This window comes from Canis aureus, chromosome 1 (assembly GCF_053574225.1).
Source record: "Canis aureus isolate CA01 chromosome 1, VMU_Caureus_v.1.0, whole genome shotgun sequence".
In the NCBI taxonomy this organism is placed as follows: Eukaryota; Metazoa; Chordata; class Mammalia; order Carnivora; family Canidae; genus Canis; species Canis aureus.
In genome coordinates this window covers 67,444,268-67,470,095 of record NC_135611.1, presented here as the reverse complement: position 1 = coordinate 67,470,095, position 25,828 = coordinate 67,444,268, and the positions used below count along the sequence as shown (strand labels likewise).

Here is a 25,828-nt window from a genome sequence, read left to right as displayed (position 1 = left end):
GCTATAGATTTACTTCCACTTTCTACAAGTTTGGAGGTCCCTCAGAATGCTAGGTGTTGACTCAGTAATGAATTTAGTTCATATTTCCGTTGCCTGCCTCAGCAACATTTGCATGGTATCATTTTGGCAAGGCGCAATGATATCTCATTGTTTTGAGAGGATGAAATCAGACTTCCCTCTGGGTCAGGAGACAATGCCACCATGATTTCGATGATCCCTCTTCTCCCTTCTCTTCCCATTGCTCCCAGGGCCCCACCAAGCTTGCTGGGGTGTGACGAAGATTTCTTTCATGGATTAAAGATTAAAGTACTATTTATATTATTGTTGCTAGTGAGATAACATTGTAATAGTCATTTGTTAGCATCCTCATTTACTGTATTTAGTGTACTTGAGCGTTAAGGTATTAACACTTAAGGTCAGAGTTTTGATGCATGAAAATTAATATTTTATCATTCCTTTCCAATTGTTACAGGGATAGAAAGCATGGAATTATCATTTATTATAAGTTTACTATATGCCAAGCCTTATGCTGCATGCTTTGCTAATGCTCTCCAATATATTCTGTACTCTACTTGTTTGATAGGCAAAGGACCTGTGTTTTAGAAAGGAGAAGTGATGTACACAAATCACACCCTTAACATGGATTAAATTAGGTTGGTCTGATTCTCTGACCCCATCCATATTGTTGGGGACAATTATAAGCTTCATAAGTATTTTATCTTTCCCTATGATCTGTTTATTGAGAGAAATAGAATTTGTACTGGATTAATTTGTCAGGCAGCCGAAAAGGAAAACAATTCTATTTCACATGATGTATGAAATTTTGGATTGGGACTTTACAACAGACTATCTCTTAATAAGATCATTGTACTCAGGAAATTAATTAATTGAAGCTTTATTATACCGAGGGATGTATCAGAAGATTGGCTCAGAACCTCAACTCTTATGACACGATTACTCACCATTAGGCAGAAATAAAAGCCTGCTTCTCAATTTTCATCTTTCTGTTTTCCTTTGCTTCCTTAAATATTTAAAATATTTGTCATTTAGACACGTCACTTAAAGTCAGTGTTTTTCAGATTTTTAATGTATAAAACAAATGGCAAATGGAGTGATTTCTAAGGCCTCTCAAACCCACATAATTTTGTGGGGTTGCAGCCACTCAGAGCCTAACAGGGAAACACGGCAGTATAATATCCTTGCATTTCTCTTTTCTTTCCTGCTTCTGATTGTTATTCATTGGAACATTTTTGAGACAGTAGGCGTATACTAAGGTGAAAGCACATTCTTTTCCGCCTTTCACAAAGGTGAAAGTAGATAAATAAGGCATTTATTGCCTTTGATATATATTTGAAAATATAACTTTAAAAAATAGATACAGTGGGTATTAAAAGAAAAAAAACCTACCACTTCTTTTTGTAATTAAAATTGAATGCTTTTATCTGAGATATGTATTTCATATGTGTGTGTGTGTATATATATATATGTATATATATAACGTTTCTAATGGAAAAAGGCTTATACATTTATTTATTAATTTATTTTGTTTTATGTTTGTTTTTTTTTTTTTGGCTTATACATTTAGATTCATTATTTCACTGCCTCTTGGTGTAGAGGCAAGGTTGTATTAAACACCTTCATGGTAAAAAAAAAAAAAAAAAGAAACAAAAACACACAAAAAAACACCTTCATGGTAACAGGATGTATCAGTGAGATGGGATAGAAATGCAAGTAGTGTGTTCTCTTGCACGATGATTAGCACATATATAATCTCTCCAGTCTGACTCATGTACAGAAGAGGAAACCTAGACAGTGTTGGGGGATAAATAAATTGGAAAACATTCTTGTTTCTCCTGAAGCTGAGCTTCACATCATAACATAATTATCTGTGTCTCAGATGTTGGATTTTCTCAAATGTCAGTGATTCAATTATCCAATACTTATTGATTCCTGACCCCTTCTGTAAGAGTGCTGGATGCTGTGGCTTGTAGCAACGTAGGGTATTGTCATCAGCAAGATAACCTGACTTATTGGGGATACTGGGAACACATAGAGGATAAATGAATAATAGACAATGGGATGAAAGCAGCCACCATTCCCTGGATACTCTGTGCCAATCTCAGACTTAAGTGTTGCCATTTTTATAATAGAGACACAAATGCATCTTCTTGCCCACACGTGAAAGCTTAGTTCCCTTTGGTGTCACTACAAGAGAAGCATATATTCAGTATCAAAAAGTGTTGAAAATAGCATGTATTCACTGAAGACTTCTGCGGATTTATGGGTATGTGTGTATTAATGTATTTGTATTTGTCTGTACATATGACATATATCCCAGTAACTGGAAAACTTGCTTAAGAAAACTTTTTATAGGACTCTTCCACATCACATAATGGTTGCCCTAATTTCCTTCAACTCTGCAAAAAAAAAAAAAAAAAAAAAAAGATCACTTGGCTGTATATTTAGAGACCTACTGCCCCCCTCCCAGCCCACCTCCACTCCTTCTTATACATTCAGGTTAATATTTTTCTGTTCTCCAGGTGCTCCCCAGGAGTACAAACAAAAGCTCCTCTTAGAAATAAGATTCGATTAGAGAGACTGGGAGAAAGACTGAACAATCTCCGTTTAATTTTGTTGTCAGGCTGTATGTGTGTTAGACGGTGGGGCATCACCTTATGTATTTGGGCAACACGTCTCCAGTTGTTAATGAATTCAGGTTATGGAACCTTATGTAACTTGAGTTGGTTTTTGAAAGATGAGTGTGATTTCTTTGGAGACCTTGTGATGGAGGGGTTTCTAAGAGGAGGAGCAGCATAGGTGGGTGTGGAGAGAATGGCATGAGGACCACATTCCCCTTGCTACTGTTGATCCAAATACAGTTGTTGACTTGTTTGCAGCAGAGGATCCATGCATGAGAGGAGTTGGGCTTCCTTTTGGTGAGAAGAGTGAGGTCTCCACATAAGAAATCAAACACAGAAATTTGTTGTTTTTCTATGCAATATTATGAAACATTTAACAGGATAAATGCAGTCCATGTGTGCCTCTCCAAAATTCTGTAGGGTAAGTGGTGTTAAGTCTCTTCTGCAAGTTAGGAGCCAGGTTCTATAAAAGGGGAACTGAGTTGGGAAAATCACTTGAAGTGCTAGAATTAGGATTTGAATGAACTGAGTTTGATGTGACTCCAGAGTTCATTTTCTTTAACTATATGCTTAGAAAAATAGACAAATTGCAGATGTTTCTTAGCTTAAGATCTGTCCTGTTTATTTCAGCTGAACTTGGAAGAAGTAAGAACTTTGCCCTGTGTATTTTATCAAGCAGCTAAAAATGCAAACAACTATGTTTCACATAATTTATAAAATGTTTTTGGACAAAGGATTAAACAGCTGAATTTCTATTTAGTTTTTTATTCTAAGGGAATTTTTTAATAGCTATTGCACTGTACTATAGAGTTAACCTTATGAATAACCTTTTTAAAAAATGTAAATCCAGTCATCTTCTGTTTTATTTTATTTTTGTTCTTTACATGTTAGAAAACAGAAAACCTTGTATTGCTTTTATTAATGATAACAAACTATCTACTGATATAAAAATATATAGACGCTTATGTCATCTATCTTACTGCACCATCCATGGTATCCAGAACATTCATTAGAGAGGTAGGGGACATGCTTCTTTGATTTCTGATTTTAAAAGGAGTATTTGTGAGGTTTCACCAATGAAAAGATGATCGATGTAGATTGGGGTACCATAGGAAGATTTCACAATTAAAAGATTTCTTCTAGTCAAAAGATCTCTTCTTTGAAAATTTGCTAGAATCAACTTGTTAAAATAAAAAGGTGATTTTTAAAGTGTCCTTTGAATTTATAACATTTTTTCCCCTGTGGTTCTACTATTTTCCTTTTCTTCATGATACGGATTTCCTGCTTTCTTCTAAAGTGGGGATCAATTTACATTTTTTAATACACTTTTTGATACAGTTTAATATACCCTATTCCACAGGCAGCACAAACTAGTCAGGGAAGATGATCTGATAGGGGAGCGGAGGTGTAACACCTAATGGGCAATTTTTCTTAAAGTAACTATGTTCGTAAGTGGGTTTCAATATTGAGATGAAGAGCCAGGAGATGGTTTTACTTACTTTAGATAGAGCTTAGCAGGCAATCACAATTGACTAACTTGTCTATTCACAGTTTTATATAGAATTGGCTTTTGGACTTTTGGCAAGGTGAGGTAGGCATTTAGGGAAATCTTGGTCTGAGTAGCAAGTGGGGGCTGTCTTCATTTACTGATCATGCATTGCTTAATTTATGTACTTTCTTTTACCTTGCATTGTTACACAAATAAGTGGAGGTGACTTACCTCAAAGATAGTTATCCAAATGGCAAAGAAAAAATAGGGAAAAAGATGCCTGGTAAGTAAGAATGCAAATATCATGAGGAAAGCCAGTTTGTGGCAAATAAACCTAAGTTTTTCTGCCACCAAGGCCCACGCTGTTATTCTAGTTGAACATCAGATTAGATGCTAAGCTTGAAAAGGAAACACATAAATTAGTTACTTGCCTTTACCCCATTGCTTTAAGTGGAAGCAAAGCCTTTCCTACTTAGTATTAAATTCTTAAGCTGGGGTCAAAGAGGAAGGCACAGGATATAAAGTGGTGGTTCTTATTTTAAGGGGATTAATCCAAGTACCTTTTTTAGAAAAATGTTTTTCTTCAGAAAAAGTAAGAGTTATGGATTTTCTCCCAAGAAAATGAATTGAGGATCGTGTCGACATAATTTTGTTCCAGTGTGCCTTTCGATACTTGCCTACAGTTATCTGTATTGTAAATGATAAATTTTCTTCGAGGCTGAATTTAGCATTAGGTGAGCCAAGGCCGTGCTGCTCAAGCTATAGTCTGTAGGCATATTCTGAGTTCTCTGAAAATTTAAAGAATTGGATGCTTTTATTTTGGTGAGTCCCAAATTCCTATATATTTAAGATGACCTGGATCATTGAGGAATAGTTCAGAGACATTATTTGCATTTGTGCTAACGGTATATCTTTGCTAAATGAACGTCTGAATTGCATCCTACTGAAGGGTCCTCATGAAGGCTTAAAAGTAGTTCATGTAGATAAAAGTGATGGGAGAATTTAGGTGCAATGTGGCAGCTAATACATATTATAAAGCGTAGGAGACTTACAGTGAGTAAACTGTGGTATTTATATTAGCTGATATCATACTTTTTTTTTTTTTACCATGAATGTTGTGCAGCTCCTGAATTTAGACGCATGAACTTGACAAACCTTGTTAACAATAAATATAAATAATCAGCCAAAAACTTTAGTAAGTGACCTTACATTTTCCTTATTATTGTAATTTGGAATGTGTTACTAAATTTTTGGGCCCATCAAAAGCATGGATCAGGGGCTAAAAATGACTATTGAAGAAGAGCAGCAAGGGTTACCGTAGCAGAGACTGAAATGATGTTCCATCGTGATCAAAATGAAAAGACTCCAACCCCAAAGTGAGATGTAAAATAGGAAACAACCAAGTAAATATTTTTCACTAGTACATGTAATATTTGCAACACTGCGCAAAACATAATTTATTATGCTAAATAGATGTTAATTGGATTTTATCGATCACTGTTCTTTGGATGAACAAACTCTTATCATAATCAGCTAATCCTCCGAGATGATCTGTCTACAAGTTAACAGTGAGAAAGTTTTCCTTTTTAAAGCTTAGTATTTTCCTCATGTTTGAGAAACACTGAATCAGGAGTTTTACTCTTAAACGGTTTTAGGCCCCTGGGGATTGAACAGAGCCTGCTTTCTTGCCCATTAAGGGGATCTTTTTTTTTTTTTTTTAATTTTTATTTATTTATGATAGTCACAGAGAGAGAGAGAGAGGGGCACAGAGACATAGGCAGAGGGAGAAGCAGGCTCCATGCACCGGGAGCCTGATGTGGGATTCGATCCCGGGTCTCCAGGATCGCGCCCTGGGCCAAAGGCAGGCGCCAAACCGCTGCGCCACCCAGGGATCCCCAGCGCCACCCAGGGATCCCCCCATTAAGGGGATCTTAAGGTAAGAGTCCTACTGCTCACCCAGGTGCTAGGGCTCCCCTAAGGGAGTGCTTGAAGCCTGGACACGCAGAGGGGGCCCCGTGATTGTGTCACGAGCCCTGTGGGGTTGCTCCGGCACCCGAGACCTGTGCTCTCAGCTAGTTTTACTGATCGGATAGAGAACGGAGACATAGTTCATGATGAAGCAAAATGACTTCTTTCAAGAGGGAACCCCAGCCACTGGAGAAGCCTTATCTTTCGGGTAGGCCCTCCCAACAAATCTATCCAGTTGCTTGAGTGCCATTGCTCAGGTTCCTGCCTTTCCCCTGGGGGAGCTCCTGTGCCCACCTCTCCCTGCCCCCACCTGCAGGCCTGGCTCTCCTCCCCCCCTGGGGGGGGGTCCCTTAGGCTGGTAACTCTGACCTTCGCCCTGCATCCCGGATACCATCCTGGGTTTCCATCACCACCCGGCGGAAATGACCATGAGGCCATCTCTACCTGTAAAAGGAGAGTCAGAGGCCTGGTGCTGTGACTGCCACCCACGTGGGACCTTTTCTTAACCTGAGGAACTCCTTAGCCCCACGTCCTCCCTGGAAGCCCAGTGTTGATAATCACTGTGCATTTCTTCAGGCAGCAGATGTCACTGCAGCTGTTTCATCACCATGGATGTGCGCGTTGGATCCTCATGGATTTATTTTCATTTCTCAGGTGTAGACGGGTATTTATGTGCTTTTCTGTGTTCCAGGAAGCAATTTGGGGCCAAAGCTACAGTGAAGAGGATAATCACAATGATGTTTCCGTCCTATTTCGTTCCAGTTTTGCCCCTCCGGATACATATGTCTGTTTTCTCATCTTGTCAATTTTTAAAAATTTTCCGGAACACATTGTCTTTTAAATTGAATGCTGATCAGAGTTCCATATACACATGCTTAACAGGGAATTTTGGTTTTGTGTTTGAAAAAAAAAAATCAGGAGCTAGCTGTTTAGATTTAGTGAGCGTTGAAGGGGTAAACACATTTGAGGTTCCCCAACTAGTTATGTGTACTTGTGGGTGGCAAGATTAAGTGGCTTTCATCCAGCGGCAGACCGAGTCTGTTATGGGGTCTTGGAAGTCATCCAAATGGTTAATTGCTATTGAAATAACATTTTGGTAAAAGTTGGTAGGAACATTCTTAGTTATCCGAGCCAGCCATATAAGTTAGAGGCTTAGAATGAATTTCTCCCTTGCCCCCCATAGTACTTCTGTCCCTATTACTGATGAAAAGATTTCCAACCAGATTGCTGTATTCTGTGTTGCATAGTAATGGACAGTGTGACATTAATTTGATTAATCGCATGTACTGTTATTATGTTTCTAAAGTATTTAAGATCCTGTTGAAATGTTTATAGAAAGCAAAAAACCCAAACCCAAACCCAAACAAATCCCAAACCACTCCTTGGTAGCGCTATGGAATATACATGCAGATGATTCATAAATGTGTTCATAGCCAAAATCTTTCCTCTGAGATCTAGAATCATATATCCAACTGCCTACTTGACATCTTCTCTGGTATGTATCAACAAAATTAATGCCCGTTCTTTTTCATATGCTATTTATTATTCTTTTTGGCAGCCTTCCCTATATGTGGTGAATTTCTTGCTTTTTGAGTTCTCATGGCCTCAGGAACGAGTGAAACGCTCACCTTTCCAACCATCCTTATAGCTGTGATACCAGCAGGTGACCAAATCTGCACCATTCAGACAACCCAAAGGAGCTTTGATTAGGAAACCGTTGACTGCAGAAGGGAGGCACCTTGGGGTTTTCCATCTGCAGAAAGTGGAAGCATAGACCTGAGAGGCAAAGTCTGGGTATTGGGAGCAATATTGTCTGGGCCCAGTAGTGGGTCCCCCCGCTAGAGAGATCCTAGAGGGTATCTTAGTCATCACTTGGGCTTCCTCATATCCTTTACTAATGTTCTTTTTTGCTGAAAGTGATACAGTAGATTTTACTGTTTACAATAGAGAATCCGAATTGATCTCCCCCTCCCCTTAAATTAATCTTATTTATCCAGTGTGCCAAGACTCAGGGAACACTACCATTGTCTAGCTGGGTATATGAGCAAGAAGTAGGGTTATACATTCTGAACACCTTCTCTTCTTCATGTCTACATCTCACGCAACACCAATTCTTGCTGATTTTTGCATCTTATGTAGGTTTCGGATGGTTGCTTCACATCATCTCCATCATCTGCTACCTGAATTAAATATATATATTTACCAGCATGCTGCAGCTGTGTCTTCACTCGCCCATCACCCATCTATTCTATGTAGATGTAGCCTGAGTGATTTTCCAAAATCTGATTTAGAACGGAACCCTCCGCCTCCCCCAGCTTGAATCTTTTTTTTTTTTTAAGATTTTGTTTATTTATTTATTCATGTGAGACACAGAGAGAGAGGCAGAGACATAGGCAGAGACAGAGAGGGGAGAAGCAGGCTCCCGGCAGGGGATGTGGGACTTGATCTCAGGACCCTGGGGTCATGACCTGAGCAGAAGGCAGATGCTCAACTGCTGAGCCACCCAGGCTGCCCTTGAATCTTTTTTTTTTTTTTTTTTTTTTATGTCTTCCTATAACATTTAAACTTCCTTGTCTTTGCCTATAAGTCCTTGTTGGTCTTTTTATTTTCTTCATCTCTATCCTTATCGCTCTCATTTTCTCCAGACCAACCAAATATTCAGTCCTTCTTATTTGTTCTAATCTTCCCTGCTCCAGGTCCTTTGCACTATTTGTTCCTACCACCTGCAATGATCTTTCTTCTCGTCAGCTAATAACTCTCCTTCTTCAGATCACAGCTCCAACTTCTCTTTGTTAGAAGGATCTTCAGGCCTTTTCAATGAGGTCGTATATTCTTCAGGCCTTTCCGATGAGGTCATATCTTCAGGTCTTTTTGGATGAGGTCATAGCTTGGCATTATATGATCCAATAACCAGCCTCTCTTTTATAAAGATTAGCACAGTTTTTGTTTTGCTATATATTTGTTGACGCTTGCCGATTTGTGTAATACCTCATCCATGTGGAAGAAGCCCCAGGAAGGAAAAGTACTAAAATGGTATCTGTTAGAGAACTTTAAATTTATGCTACTAGGTTTTCCATGCAGTTTGAAAATATTTGAGTTCTCTTATTTCTTTGTAAACTAAACTTCTTACTCACTTTTATAGTCCGTATAATACAGAAGCAAAGGGTTTCAGTATTAGATTTGGATTGAGTTTCGAGCAAGTTACTTAACTTTTCTAAACCTGACATTCCGTATAATGCTTAACAATTTATATATTCAGTATCTTTCTCTCTGGAGGGTTGGGTAGTATCTTATTAGATATTTTTACAGGAGTAAGCAGTTCTATTAATTAATATATTCCAGTTAGACTCCAACATCATTTCCATTAATGGAATATCTGCTGTGTATAGATCACTTTGCAAAAAAGCATAATAGGCAATAGGCTTTAAGAAGTTTACTACTGAGTTTGGGAAAACTCTACACATCATAGCACTATAAGGTAGGAAATGTAACATTTGTGAATCACCTACAAAGTTGTATGGTTAATCATAGGAATTCATGGATAAAGTGGAGATTGAGCTCACTAGGGAAGAAAAAGAGACTACAAGCCTTCGAAGCAAAAAGGAGGGGTAAAATAAGTAAAAAATGGATGTTTTATCATTATGAACTGTGAGCTCTGAGTTCATGCTGGTAATTCATGGCAAATAAGCATTGCAAGATTTCTGTGAATCAGATAGGAGGACACTGAGTACCAGATGGAATAGATTGCCTTTCCTCTGTCTGGGCATGTAGTTGATTCTTTAACCACTAGAACTGCGTTGCAGCTGGGAGCTATAGATCACCAGGGTTGGAGTGAGCACTGCCGTCCATGGTCCTTGCAGAGTTTATAGTCACTGTTTTGTAGGACTATTTTTAAAAACATTACTTGCTTTTTAAAAGTCATGTAGAGAGTTCTTAGAGAGATACATGGTAACACTATGGTTTGAAGAAAAAACTGTTGGAGACATGTTCTTCTGGTTAGTCTCAAAGGAGAAAAATTTGATCTTATTCTGTGTACTTGCAGTGTATCCATTTATTTTAACCTGCTGAAAATACATCTCAGTAGTAGAAAGATCTGAAAATCAAATTTTTGAGACCACTGAAAATTCCTTCTTTTCCATGAAAGAAAGATCCTCGTTCTTTGGGGGGAGTTGGGAAACACCTGTGCTTGATTGTTGGTCAGCGTTCCCACTGTTATTTGGGCTGAAACTATTTTCTATTTTAGTTTCTACAGTACACCCCAGAGGGAAGCTTTAAAAAGTTAGTGTGGGAACTGAAACTCCGCAGTTTCTCAATGTTTGTGTTCATCCATTGAGCCTTAAGTTAGCATTTATGAAAACATTAAAGTGCAGTCCTAAGTTGCTCTCGGGGCAAAGAGAGCACTGTTGGAATGGAGGTCACTTGCATGATGCAGCTTTTCTGCTTATGTTCAAAAGGAATATTTCATTGGAGGAATATCCTTGGGTGGTTGTATTTGCTAAGAGGAAGTCGAATTAATGGTTTGCCAACAGTCATAGAAAAATTTGTGTGCTGTTCTTTTCCTCACCCTTGGCCAACACGGCTTTTCACAACTGATCAGGTGGTGTTTGATTTTTTGTTTTTGTTTGTTTGGTTTCTTTTTGTTTGTTTTTAATAACAGCTGGATTGGCAGCACCAGAGATGGAATAGGTTAGGCTAGAATGGTCATATGATTCGGGATTTTACTTTGCTCTAGTATTGGGAGCCACTAATCCCACTAGAGCTACCTTAAAATAATGTAGACCCTGGAGAGCCAGTTATTCATTAATGGGTCTCTGGGATTATCTTATTTTATATTAAATCCTCAAATTATAGATAATTAATCATCTTGTGAACACAAACACCAATCTCAACATTGGAGCTAACGATACTGTTCTCTTTTGCCTTTTTAATCTCAGTTTCTTTTATCATATTTGAATTGTTTATGAAGCTACTTGGGGAAACAGAAAAGAAATATAACCCCATTCTCTGTAACAATGTTCTCCCTGTTGTCCTGTCTTTTTGCAGCTTAAAATGTAAGCAACGTACCTTTTTCTTCTCTCACTTGGACTCTTTTCTTCATTCTGTTTATGCAGTTTCTTATTTTTTTCTCATATTTTATGCTTTCATTCCCTTTTGGTTTTCTTTTTCTTTGTTTATCTTGAGCTTCTAAGACAGGCACCCTTTTCAAGAACAAGTAGACAGGGATCCCTGGGTGGCTCAGCGGTTTAGCACCTGCTTTCAGTCCAGGGCATGATCCTGGAGACCCCGGGGTCGAGTTCCTGTGTGGAGCCTGCTTCTCCCTCTGCCTGTGTCTCTGCCTCTCTGTTTCTCTCTGTGTCTCTCATGAATAAATAAATCTTAAAAAAAAAAAAACAAAAAAACAAGTAGACAGAGTTTTGGTTTAGATAATACTTTTTAAATAAAAAAAAAGGTAGAAACATGTTTTTACCTTGCTATTTCCTATTCTGTAATCCCCATAACAATCTTCTCAGATGGTATTTTTGTTATATCTAAAATACTTATCTCTTCTAGGCCTCAGATTTTCACCAGTAAAATGATAGAAGAGAAGGGGGATGGTCGGGATGGTTAATGTCAGAGACTGGCTGCAAAATCAGGTCTTTGACCTGAGAGCATGAATTGTTAACCATTTCATAGCGAGGAACATGCTTTTATTTGGATGACACTGGGGTATACACTATTCTTTCCTTTTGAACCTTTCGTGAAGCATCTTCTAATGTGGTTGGGAGCTTTTGTGGTCCTTGTAGTTTGATAAAGGACTTGATTTGCCAGTTGAGTTGCTCCTATAGTTTGATTCCCCTTGAACCTGAGAACCCAGTTGAGAAATTTTTCTCAACCTGAATTCTTCTCTAATTGATCATTTCTTGCCAATTGCTTATTCAGAAACAGTTGTCTCTTACTAATGTTGAATCAAAATAAAGCCAGTTCTTTTAATATATTAAAATAAATTTTTGCTACCTTCAGACATACTGTGATTATGGAGTATTTTGACTTTGGAAATATCTATTTATATGCAAATACAGAGCACTGTACACTCATTCTCTACTGACCCTGAGTTCTGGCCTTCTATTATTAACAGGGTTACGGTATATCCAGACAACAGGCTGGAATTGTTAGTAAGATATTTAGTCTTTAGACAGTTTCCAGAGACAGCAGGCTGTACTACCTTTTCTTACCTTTTACTGTTCTTTGCAATTTGGGTTCCTTTGAAAAGGCAGGTGATGATTACAAAATTGGCTATAGGACAAAGACTCCCTTACTTTTTGGGGTAATGTAACTCTGATTATTCTCTCTAAAGTTGCTTTTCATTTTAGCAACTGCTTCTCAAAACATTTCAGCATCACATAACATAAAAGCTATGTAGGTTGGAGAGCCATGGGAGGAGTGCCAGGATTTCAGAAATTGGACAAATCTTAGAACAGGAGGTCTTAAGCTTAGATCTGTGGTTCTTTACAGATGTCGGTAAAGGAGTGTGTGTGTGTTCCTGGGGAAAGTATTCTATATTTATGTGAGATTTCAAACAAAAAATAGAGAAAAAAGTGAGAAAAAAAAGAAGATCAGAGAGGAATAGAAGGAAAGAGCTGGGAGGGAAGAATTGACACACTGGGACAAAAGGGGTTAGGTAGGTTGTAAACAGAAGAGTTGAGAAAGTTTCAAGGGCCTGGGAATTGAAATATTTTAAATATACCACTCCTTAATATTGTTATCTCATTTTTTTTATCTTTGAAAATGTTCTTTTCCTACATTTTCCAGTTTGATTTTGTCTACTATTCGATGGAGAAAGGAATGAATATATCCAAAGGAATGAATATTGAGGACCTACCTAATCAATGTGCATGTAGACAATCTCGTTTCATCCTGAGATCAGACCTCGGGTTGAAGGATTTCAAGATAAGGAAACTAAGACTGAGAAAGACTAAACTATTTGCCCAATAGACAGTTAAAGAGATGGGTAGAAGGTAGGGAAAGCTGGAGTCCTGAAAGACCCTGGAGAGAAAAGCGCAGCAAATTGTAAAAGCAGCCTCTTCCAAAGAGAAGGCAATGAGCCCTTCTAATAAGCCTCCTGCACAGGTTTTCTGTGTCAATGGAGGAAAGGGAAAATTTTGGTGGTCAAAGTAAGTGCCAGGTAGGCTGATGCTTTTGCTTTCTAAGATTGTCGTAGAGGAAGGAGATTAAACTACGGCGCAATTTTCGGTCTGGTTCCTAAATCTTCCCATGTAGCAGGTAAGCTCCCTGAGGAGACTAGGCGTCAAAGAAGGCTAAATGTTGTGCTAATTTTACTCGAAGCCTTCTTTTTAGAGTTTTGTGTTGTCTGAAAGTTTTAGAAGCTGTTCTGTTTTCAAATGTCAGTTGGATACCTAGAACAAACACAAAGCTGTTCCTCTCAGGGATTACAAGAATTTTTATTCCTGCAGAATGTGAATTAAACAGTTTTATATTTTGCCAAGGCAACGGGAGGGACATTTTAGGGAGGGAAAAGTTGTTGGAGATTGAATTCTGCTAAGACGCAAGTTCAGTCCTTTTGTATTGGAGTTTGAGGGACAGGTTTACTTTTCCCGCCGTGACGTTTTTGTGTCACATTCTGTCTGTTTAGAAACAAACTATATGGTGTAGAGAGTGAAGTCCTTTAGAATAAAGACATAGTCTTGAGAAATAATAGAATGTAAAAGTTTGAAGAGTTAATAATAGACCCTGCAAAAAAAAAAAAAAAAAAGTGAGGGCAGTTGTCTCAACCTTACCAAAATGATGGAATCTTTTGGGGAGATTGTCAAGATTGAGAACATTGTTTAAAGTCATTTCAGGCTCTATGATTTTTTTCCTCTGTGTTTTATATTTGAAGTAAAACCAATACAGTTACCATTTTTGAGATTCTTCATCTTTTGCTTGCCTTCAATTCAGTTCACCCAGAATCTCTCTGTTAGGTACAGTAGGTGGAAAAAAAGGTTTCTGATCTTGAAAAGCTTACCCTGGGACTGGGAAGATGCACAGATAAATATTGTATATTTGGTATATAAGAGAGCGTTGTACAAGTGCTAAGGATATGCAGAACAGGAAACACCAGTAAACAGTTGTCAGATTTTTTTCATAAAAACATTCAGTTTCACACTGAATGTTTCAGACAACTGTTCGAGATTTTTAGATGTACAAGGTAACATGAATTCTGAATTTTTTGTGGAGTCTTTCAAGTAAACAAATTCAGTAAGAAGCAAGTGCTGTGAAGGAAATGACAAAGAGCGACATGTTAGAAAAAATCCTAGAAGGGGGTGCCGGGGTGGCTCAGGCGACTGAGCATCCAACTCCTGGTTTTGGCTCAGGTCATGATCTCAGGGTCCTGATATTGAGCTCTGTGTTGGGCTCCACACTGAGTGTGAATCCTGCTTAAGATTCTCTTTTCCTTTCCCTCTGCCCATCACGACCCTGCTCAAGTACACACACTCTATTTCTCTCTCTCTCTCTCTCTCTCTCTCAAAAAAAAAAAAAAAATCTTGGAAGGAACTACTTTAGTTAACAGGCCAAGGAACGCTTCACCAATAAATGGCCTCTGTGCCAAGACCTGAATGATGAAAATAATCTGGTGGAGGGGAGGGTACTCCAACCTGACACAGGCAGAAACTTGGATTTTTGAGGGGCAGAAAGAAGCTCAGTGTATGTGGAGCATGTTGAGTAAGGGCAGGAAGGGGAAGGAGATAATGTGAGAGAGGAAGGTAGGGGCCAGATTATACTGAAGTTGAGAAGCTAAAGTACAGAGTCTGGATTTAATTCTCATTGCACTGTGTAGATGAAAAAAAGATTATTTGTATGTCCAGAAAAAAACTTAATCTGGGTGTCTGTAGACAGCTCTCATAGGTCTGCTAGGACAGAAATCATGAAACCTGTAAGGAGTGGGTCTAGTCGTCCTGAGACATGGGAGGAGTTGGAAATTAGGGAAGATGAAGAGAAGTGTGGATGGACTGAGGACAGAGTCTGGAAATAGAGACAAAAGAAATTGCTAGTAGATGACAGGAAGAAAGTGAAGGATGTGGAAAAAATCAAACTGATCCCTAGGTTCTTGGTTTTAGTCACTTGGTATGTTATATTGCCACCTAATCAGATGAAAAATGGAGTGAGGAGAAGAAGCTTGAATAAAAGGAAATAAAAGCTGAAACACTTGAAAAGTAGGGTAAGGGCTTTGTCTTTAGCACAAAGGCAACAGCAACAGAAACACTTAAGAGACATAAATTTTACAACAACAACAACAAATATCGTCTCGGATGGGCTGAGACCCCAAAATACAAATTCAGTCATCACCATTCTCTCTGCCCAGAGATCCCGATTACCGCTTTGTAGGCTGGCGGGACATGAAACTTTATTACTGTACCGTGTCTCTGGTTTTTTCACATCAACGGTTTCTGGCATGTTCTTTGTTTCTACTAGGAAAATCTCACTCAATGCCAAAAAATAACTGTTTTGCGCAGTACGTTGGTGCTTTGGTAGCTATTCAAAATGGTCTTCAGAACACACAAAAATTATTTTCTTATTAGGATAGAATATTTCTTAAGCCTTTGGATGCTGGCTAGAACTATGTTGTTGGTTATCCTTGATCTGGAATTCTCAGCCTACATGATCATGTGAACCAATTCCCTACAATAAATCTCTTTCCTTGTGTGTCTGTCCTGTTGGTTGTGTTTCTCCGGCGAGGCCCAACCCACTCTTTATATTAATGTACAAAAATTCAGCACTTTTTGATTTTCAGTCTTCAACCATCCATCATCCCAGTGAAGACTTTCACTTCATTGAGTACACCTTTATACCCGAAGAGACTGAAGGAGTGAGGTAGACTCAATACAATCACTGATAATGTTCTCATCAGAGCCTAAAGATAAAAGGAATCATGTGTATGAATATTTAGTGGCTCTCTACACATAATCCTGGGTTTCTAAGACTCTATTTGGGATCAACATGGTCAAACTAGCACTAAGGTATTGTCTTCCCTTTTTTTCTTCTATTTTCTTATGAGTATATAGTACAATTTCCCAGATGCTGCACAGTACCTGATATTACAACAGATTGAACAAATAAACAAAAATGAGAACCTAGTTGTTTTCTTTTAACTCAGACGTGAAATAGATTTGCAAAAATGTAAAACAATGCTCTCTTCATATTGTTTTATTTCTTAGAAGATTATTTATTTATTTATTTATTTGAGAGAGAGACAGAGAGAGAGAGAGCGAGCGTGCACAAGTGAGGAGGGAGGGCGGAGGGAGAGGGAGAAGCAGACCCCACACCGAGCAGGGAACCCAACTTAGGGCATCATCCCAGGACCCTGAGGTCACGACCTGAGCTAAAGGCAGACGTTTAACCAGCTGTGCCACCCCAGCACCCCTCCTCATATAATTTTTTGTTTGCTTTAGAAAAGATTTTGCTAAAAGCAAAAAAGTGTGCTTTTTTTTTTTTTAATTTCTAAAATTCATTTTGTTTTCTTTCAAATGAGGCTTCATTCCTGGCCTAAAATGGCCAAGCTGAATACAAGTTCTGCCAAACAGAAGCGTTTCTGAGGGCAGTCTTTTAAGTACAACTTTAAAAGGAGCCTGCAAGGAAATGGGCAGGTAGGTGGCTCTGTGGACGAGGCTTCGACAGCCCAGCTCCACTCCGGCCTTCCCAGCTAGGAGAATTACAGGGGGAGAGGGAGCAAGGGCAGGGTAACTGCAAGATGTTTATAGGGGAGGAACAAAAAAAAAAAGAAAAAAGAAAAAAAAAACTTCTTTTAAAAGAAAACAAAAAGACAACCAAACCAGCACCCATATCTGTAATTTTTATAAAAACATGCTATTTAGATTAACATATGATGGATTGATGGTTGTTAATCCTTAGATAACGAATAAGCTTTTTGGGAGCGTCTCAGGTTGAACGGCTAATGTGGTCAATATTGGTCCAACTCACAGAAGCAAAAGCTCTTTGAAGGCCTCGGTAATTTTTAAGAGTGGGAAAGGGATCCTGAGACTAGGACATTTGCTCTAACAAGGCTTTCCCATACCCAAGCGTGCCTCTCGGAAGGCTGTTCAGCGCGCACCTCCAGGCGTTACTGCCTTTCATCAAATGATCGCGTGTGGAAGCGCCACAAACCAGTCGCTATTGTTGGTTTTGCTTCTGCCGGCCCTTGGCCATCAGGTGGTTTCTCTCCCACAAAGGTGCGTTTGGCGCCGCCCGGGCAGCCGCGCCTTGCTGTGTTGGGGGCTGGCGTCGGGGCCCTGGCCCGTCCCCCGGTGCTGAGCACCCACAGGTCCTCGCTGGCTTTCAGTCCCTGCTCTTGCTCTGGGCCCGCGGCCCGCCTCTCCTCCCTGCTCGGAGATGCAGGTGGGCCGCTGAGGCCTTCTCTGGGCGGCCGGCGGTGTCCCGCTGCGCGGGTGTCCGTCGTGTCTGGTAGTTCGTCCGTCCGGCTGCTGAGGGCCCTGAGCACGAAGGTGCTTCTACTCCTGTGGCAATTGTGCTTCTATTTTAGCTTTTTCATGCGCATCCCGAATAGCTGGCAGCTGCCCGTCCCTGGGCAGGCACAAGCGCGTGCGGCCCGTCGGTGGCTTCTGGCCCAGCCCTGGCCCGGCCACCTGGTCGCGGCCCCTCCTGGCCTCGTGGTGCTTCCTCAGGGCCCTCCCCGCTGCGGCCGGCCGTGTCTCAGAGTTCGCAGCCCCAGTGTGACACCTCCCGAGCGGCCCCTCCCTTCCGATGGGACGCTGAGAGACTGGGTGCTTTCTGTCCCTCTCCTCACAAGGGGGTAAACAGCACCTGCGTGGATTATTTAAAACGTGTACAAAGGCTGTGGCACAACTACGGTGCAGAGCCAGCACGCGGGCCTGTACCAGCTTCCAGCCGGGAGAAGCCCAACACCGGTGGGGGCTGAGGAAGATCAACGGGCGAGCATTGGCGAGGGACTAAGATGAGGGAGGCCTTCTGACCTGACCAAGCCGGGAGTCTGTTCTGGAAGGTGCGCGGGCAAAGTCGCCAGGGCCCCGTTGGCCTGGAGAGGGTGGCTCGAGGAGTCCTAGTAGGTGCACTGGCAAAGGTCACAGAGGGCCATCGGTACCAAGCAGAGGAGTGGAACTTTCTTCCAGTTTGGTTAACAGGAGACCTTCAGTGTATTTTATTTTATTTATTTTTTATTTTTAAAGATTTATTTATTTATTTATGATAGAGACAGAGAGACACACACAGAGAGAGGCAGAGACACAGGAGGAGGGAGAAGCAGGCCCCATGCAGGGAACCCAACGTGGGACTCAATCCCGGGACTCCAGGATCACGCCCCCGGCCAAAGGCAGGCGCTAAACCACTGGGCCACCCAGGGATCCCCCCGTTAGTGTATTTTAAATAAGAATTAATAAAAATATTATGTTAGTGTACTAAGGATACATAAAAATAAAGGCGTTTTAAAATGATGGAAACCTAAAAAAAATAAAATTAAAATAAAATAAAATAAAATAAAATAAAATAAAATAAAATAAAATAAAATAAAATATAAAATAAAATGATGGAAACCTATTTATCGTTCATTGTTTTCCGTGCAGTTAATCCTATTTCCTGTGTTATTATGTTGTTCCTAGAAGTATATCTTAAAGATAAAATTTCCATTAATCCATAAAATCCATAGGACATTATTTACTCATCTAGATATTACATTATGGCATTTATGAATATGGGACTTGTTTCTTTGGTTATTCTTTTTTAAATAAAAAACTGCTATTTAGTCTAAGTACTCAGTGCCCCCCCCCTTTTCGTGAATTGAAATAAGAAGTTTCTGATGTTTGTATTGTGTGTTTTTGAAAGCCGATGCTGTTAATCTGTAGGATGCAAATAGGATTTAGTTTTAAAAGGCAAATACCTATGTTTGTTTCTGAAGTATTTATCATTTTTTATTTGATGTTACTTATATAAGATGGTCTTCATGCAGTCTTGCTCTTTTTTTAAAGTATAAATCTAATGCATGTTTATTATGGAACATTCAGTGAATGTACATAAAAATAAGAAAAGACAATTATAGCTTCCCTTTGAAAACAGTTAACTATTTGTTATATATTCTTTTTTTCCAGTCATACGTGCATGTCTATGTGTAGCTATATGAATACACACATCTGCGTGATTGTATTTATTTTACGTATATATTTTTTTAAAAAATGAGTATGGTATTTTATAACTTGCTTATTTTACTTAACATTGTGAATATCTTCCATCAAGTGGTTTTAGTAATTCATTTTTAATGACTTTAATTATTCATCAAACTGATTTACCATAATTTTACAAGTTACCTATTATTGGACCTTTGAAATACTTTTCTCTTTCTTTTTCATTTTATTTTATTGGTTTTAAGAGATTCTACTTAAAGTAATCTCTATACCCAACACAGACTCAGACCCAGAACCCTAAGATCAAGAGTTGCATGCTCTGCTAACTGAACCAGCCAGGCCTCCCTGTTTTTCTCTGTTTTGAATAATGTATTGATGAGATGGGCATCTTTTTTCCTTTTTTTTTAAAGCTTTGTACGTATAGAAATTGCTTATCTAGTTTACATACTTTGGAGTGTAATTTGGAAGGTATCTATCTCTTTAAAGGTTTTTGGTTTTTTTCAAGGTTTTGATTCTCATTGTCAGAATCCTCAGAAAAGTTATATCCTAAAAAATTCATATCATAAGCCTCATAACTTTTTCTTTTATTTCTTAAATGATGTATTTGAGACCTCTTGCTCAAGAGACTGTAAGGAATACTTGTAAGGCCACATTAAAGAAATTACATTAATTACAAGTTACTACACAGATGTTTCATTATTAAGTTTTGTGATGGGTAAATCACAACTAAATAGAACTAACCTCTTATTAGGAATCTGAGTTCTTAGCTGGTGACAGAACTATAGTAAATACGCTTAACTCATAAAGAATGAGGGAAACGCATAGCGTAGAATTTCCTGACTCTAAGCATTACAGCCAGTTATTCTGGAAGACTGTAGAAGTAATTTTTAGAAGTTGTTAGGAATAGCACAGTGTTCTGTGTTTGGGGTGATGAAAGTAAATATCATGTCAGATAGGTAGCTACTCCATGGTGTCTACTGGGTGAATTGCCACTATATGGAACCAGTTGTTGGCAGATGTACTCGGTTGGCCCTTTGGTGCGAGTGCTTGCTTCTTCCTTTCTGGAGCCATGCAATAAATGCATATTATTTCATTGTACTCAGAAACTAGCATTAACTAGGCCGCATTGATTAGCCCATTTAGCAAAAACATTCTATAGAGATGAAATATCAGCACTTTTTTTTTTTTTCAAATTAACTTGTATTGAAATGCTGGAATAGTTTGAGCAAGCTTTTATTTTGTGACTTTTGTCCTTTCTAATGATCTGATTGGTAATCCCTACAAATTAATATACTTTGCTCATCCCATTTCCTTAATAAGAAAATTATCATAGCTTAAAAGTGCAACTGGATGAAAATTGCTAAATGGTCTTAATGGCAAATATCACCGTATGTAATTAAGATGTATGACAGCGCATAGTTTATGCCAAAGTTTATTTTATAATGGAAGAAAATAACCATTTGAAAGCCTATAAGTCATTTAGAGAGCACTACTTTGAAATTGACAATCAGAAGCCATAATTGATGAAGACTTGTAAAAAATAATTTAAATTCACTACTGCCATAATATATCACTGAAAAAAACAAACAAACAAACAAACAAACAAAAAACAACCCTCTTTTGGCAGTGGAGAAATAGGCCACAGGTTTGTGAAGAAGCTGAGGCCCAGTTACAGTCCGTAACCCGTCTAAGATCTCAGGCCTGTTCTTAGTTAAAAGCAACCATTAGTCTGCTCTCCTTTGGTGAATCTGAAAGACATCTTGGCAAATCAGCCATGGACCTCAGAACGTGAGTATATAACCAAGAATAGAAACATCCTGCTTGTATAAATAGGGTTGGGATCCAGGATATCCTGTTTAAAAAAAAAAAAAAAAAGACATAATTTCTCCACAAATACACATGACCGATTTATCCTATTAATGTGCATGCAATCTGTGAGAATCAGGGAGAAAAAAAGAAAGAGAATTTGAGGTTACAAGAGGAGATGAATACTGAGAAAAAATGAAGTGGAAGAAATAACAAGAACCATCGGTATAGTAAGCATAGTCTGTACTTTGCCTGATAACTGATCGTTTTGTCATGTGAAATTTTTACATACGTTCTGAACTCTAGAGCAGAATTCATCAGATTTGAAATTTCAGTTTCTTAGGTAGTCAGAGTCCCCTTACCTGCTGTGACTTGAGCTTGCTTTGGGGGTTAATTGCACTAGTTAGACTAGTGGTCCATGAATACTGAGTGTGTTACGCAAACATTCTTAGGTTTTAGGGAGGAAGCAGAGTCGTCGGTCAGGAAGAGATGTCCCGGTGCAACCCTTGCAACACTGGATTCTGTAGTAATGCCCTTCATACGTGTTCTGGATAAATTACATTCTAGGGGGGGAAATTACAATCAAACGTGTTCCACCTTCAGTGCGACAAATAGGTGTACTGACATTTTAGTGATGTGGATCTTCGTTCAAGTCCACGCTGACGTGAGGAAACCTGCTGGTCTTTCTGCCGAGGTCCCTAGGCTGGTAGCAGCAGCCGGTGTACAAGTCCCACGTTTGTACTCAGCACTGAGACTATGTCGGAGGGTGGAAGCTCGAGCTGCTCTGGCATTGGGACTTCCTAGGTCCTATGACAGACAACCAGGAAATGTTCATGAAATGAAAGGTAATGAGGTTAGACTAGTGTTTTCGGACCAGTTGTCTCGCAGCTCCAGGGGAGCAGGACTGCAGCAGCCGAGGTGATGAGCTGGTAGCTTAGTGGGCAGGGCTCCAAGGAGGCAAATCCACTCTGTGTCAGAGTCTCAGGCCTAACAAAATGGACATTTTCAACTCCCGTCCTTATGTTTACACTGCCAAATACCCTTATTCCCTGAGCTTAAGTTCAGAGTGGTTAGGAGAGAGTGGTCCGGCAGCCCAGCTTGTGCAAATGAGGATCTTGGGATCTGAAATCAGAACGGATGGTGCCTGAACTTAGTTAACCCATCTCCCTGCAAGGGAAGGATGATAGGGAAAAGGGAAGATGCTCCCTCCCCGTAAACGAGGCCAATCAAGTCTTGGGCCTGTTTGTTTCCTTGTTTGATAATAAAAGACCTTTGCTTAGTAAGACTAGAGGATTGGGATCTGGATTTGAACCAGGCCTTACCTACTCTGTTTGACTTCGAATAAGTTACTAATTATACTTCAGTTGACTGATTATGTAAAGCAGATTGTTTCAGAGAGGAAATGAATCGATGCATCTTACGTACTTTGAACAATATCTGCAGCTTACTAAAAATGGAGTTCCCCTACTTACCAGTTTGCTCTCTTTCTGTGGATCTGTTCTGGAAGACAGTCAGTCCTTTCCAGGTACATTTAATGCTCAAAATGCATTGGCATTATTTTTAGTGTTTTTTTTCCTATTATTAGGTACTCCCTTTTGTTTATATGTCTACTTAGCTCTGTTACACGTAATGTCATTTCAGGTTCCTATATGATAGTGGACTCCTCAGATCATGACCCTGGAGAAAAAGCCAGACTTCAGCTGCCTACAATGAAGGAGAACGACACTCACTGTATTGATTTCAGTTACCTGTTATACAGCCAGAAAGGGTTAAATCCTGGCACTTTGAACATCCTGGTTAGGGTGAATAAGGGACCTCTTGCCAATCCAATTTGGAATGTGACTGGATTCACGGGCAGAGATTGGCTTCGGGCTGAGCTAGCAGTGAGCACCTTCTGGCCCAATGAATATCAGGTAAGCATCTGCGCTTTTTTGGTTTATGCTTTAGTGTCATTGGACCTCGTTGTGCGTCATACTTAGAGGTGAGACCTAGCCCTTTGGAACCGAGGTGGTCACTTTTGCCCCTTCCTCTCGCCCCGTTCTTGAGGACATGTTTAAATACATTGGCACACAACCTTTAAAGTAGTGAGAATATTTACACGAACTGAAAAAAACCACTAGTCTTAGGTACAAAGTCTGTTGGTTATTTGACGAAGAGCTACTTATTGACAGATCTATTTCCATGTTTCTGTTTGGGAAGAAAATGTCCTTTTTGATTTGAGTGCATTATTCAAACTGGATGGGTTTGCTGACTTCCTGACAATAACATTTGGAAAATAAACATGAAATAGTGTTTCATGAATTATATCATCTAAGGGGGAGGTATTTTGAATAGTTATTTACATTTTTTGTCAGTTACATGGAGTTTCAAAATAAGCAAACAGAGAAGGAAAAGCTATCCATGTCTCCCCCACCCCAGGAATCCTTAATATAATTATGACTAAACCAGACAATGAATAGTATCAGTATCTCCTTTATGTTTCATAAGACTTACTTTATATAGTTTAACAAAAAAAAAAAAAAAAAAAAAAAAAAGGATCATTTGCCAGTTTGGAGAGTTGCTCAGAATCCTCCCCGTAAGGTGCAGTACCACTATCCCCTGCTTTTTGAAACATCACCTTACACCACTTTGCTTTTACTGAAGTGAAGTTTTAGTAAACCGTATGCTAACCGAAAGAAATCTAAAGAGGATTTCCGCTTTTCTGAAAAAAAAAAAAAAAAAAAAAAAAAAAAAAGGTGGAAAGCTAAAATTGCCTGCAGACTCTGTTTTGCAGCGAGCCATTATGGAAGCAGCACTCAGCCCAGCTGCAAGAGGCATCCCACCAAGCTCCTTCTCCAGGAACTACATTCAACATGTTAGCATCAGGCTACAGTAGCTTTGAACCGTGTGAGCATCTGTGCTTTATCTGGATTTATTTTTGTGCATCTGTTAACAAGATGTGTTACCTAAGGTATCAGAAGAGGCAAAAAGCTTATTATTGGGGGTCAGGGGATGTTCAAAAATTTTTCCATACAAATTAATATAATTGCTTCTTCATTTTCCCCTGTTTATGTTTATGAAAAGTTTCCTAAGAACCCTGTGCTTGCGATAGCTGGGGAAACCTGTCCCTGGGCATGTTCCAAAATTCATTTTTGTGTCAGGTCTTGAAATTCGAACTTTTAAAAGACTTGTCTGTTTGTAGTTCGTTTACAGAACCTAATGAGAATGCATATGTAAAAGTGATGTTTTAAGTTGGTCAGTGGGTGATTTATAAGCTAAAAGCAGTTCATTTCTGCTTCTTAAAAATGAACAATTTCTTCAGGTGAAACTTGTCTTTAGGTCCTGGGTTAGGAGACAGAATGCATTGTTCTAATTGCTTTGTCATGAGTTGGTTTTCTGTTTTATTAAAAAGCCTCTCACTTCATAGGTACAGTTCCACTGGGAAGGTTCTTTGTTCAGGGCTGTGTGTCTGTGGAGGTTTCAGGGGGTGTTGATTCCATTATCCCGGAGCTGCAGGATGTCGTTCCTCAGTGTCTGTCCTCCCAGGGCCCTCCCAGGAGGCGCATGTGGCTGGCGGGTGGCTGGAAGGGTAGGAAACTAATGCTAAGGGCCTGGACGCTCATCTCTGGATATGGTGGGTCCTCGTGTGCTGGGTCACCCTCACAACGCGTTGTCATCACACTGACTTCTCTAGAACCTGTCATTGGAGCTTAACCCTGAAAAGAAAAAAGCTCTGATTTAACAAAAGAAAACTGCCAACGGATTCAGCCTCCTTACGATAAATGTAATCCCAAATAACAAATCAGCAAAATTGTTAGAAATTTGGTGTCTAGAGTCAGATTGCCCGTGTCCAACACTTTGCTATCTGCTATCTGTTCGTTAAGGAGTCAAATTGTTAGTTCTATCTTTTAGGAAAAACACAGATGTGGATTTTGATGAATCCAACAAATAATATATCTGGGTATCACTCTAATATGCCTTCACAACTAAGAAGTAGCATCTGTATAATTAATTACCTTTTCTTGTTTTTCGCAAGATCTGTCTTTGAGTCATTGATATTAATACCATTTTCTTAGGGCACACATTGCTGCGATGCTAATTTTCATGTTGAGTTACACCTCCATGGACTGGATGATTCTTTATTCAGTCTCATTTTGCCTGACAAAGCTCCCTAGGGTTACGTAGACCTTTGGTGTTTTAAGCAAGATGCGCAAAGGTGCGTGTGCAAGTTTCAACCTGGCCAGTAAAATCTTTTTGGGGATCTTCTGACAGAGAAGAAGATTACTACGTAACTTGGAACCTGTGGGTAAACATTTCTTTCTTGCAGATTGAAATTTGAGCAATAGATCATTACTTAAGTGATTAATTACTTTTCTTTTCACATCGTTTTTCCTTAACCTGCAGAACTTAACAATCAATGAGAGCAAAACACAGATAGAATAATTTTTATTCATGTGCTTAGTGCCCAATAAATTACTTGATTAATGATTTTATTGATTCAGTCATTTAGATACCCGCTTGTACCTTATATCAGTTATTAGAAACACCAGCATGACGTAAACTATATTTATGTAGCATTTTTGCTATTAGGAAATAACATGAAAAACTTTTGACTGTTGCTTAATGCAGAGTCTTTATGGATTTTTAATATTAAAAGGTAGCCATTGCATTATGCTATGTAGGAAGCCTACGTACTTTTTAATTCTTAAAGAAACTGCATATTTTTAAAAATTTTCCTAGATTCTAGATTAAATAGACGTGTGATATGCACAGAAACTATTCTTCCTCATTCCAGTTTCTTCAATTCTCCAGAGACTTTA

At 39.2% G+C, this 25,828-nt stretch overlaps 1 protein-coding gene across 10 annotated transcripts in view; it reads left to right on the top strand.

Annotated features, from left to right (window-relative positions):
- PTPRK (protein tyrosine phosphatase receptor type K) overlaps nucleotides 1–25,828 on the top strand; it is a 547,287-nt gene that overhangs the window by 178,096 nt on the left and 343,363 nt on the right. For all 10 annotated transcript variants that reach the window (XM_077902655.1, XM_077902664.1, XM_077902657.1 and 7 more), the window contains exon 3: nucleotides 22,671–22,942. In XM_077902655.1, the coding sequence (XP_077758781.1) occupies nucleotides 22,671–22,942 (272 nt within the window). The remainder of the gene's footprint in view (nucleotides 1–22,670; nucleotides 22,943–25,828) is intronic.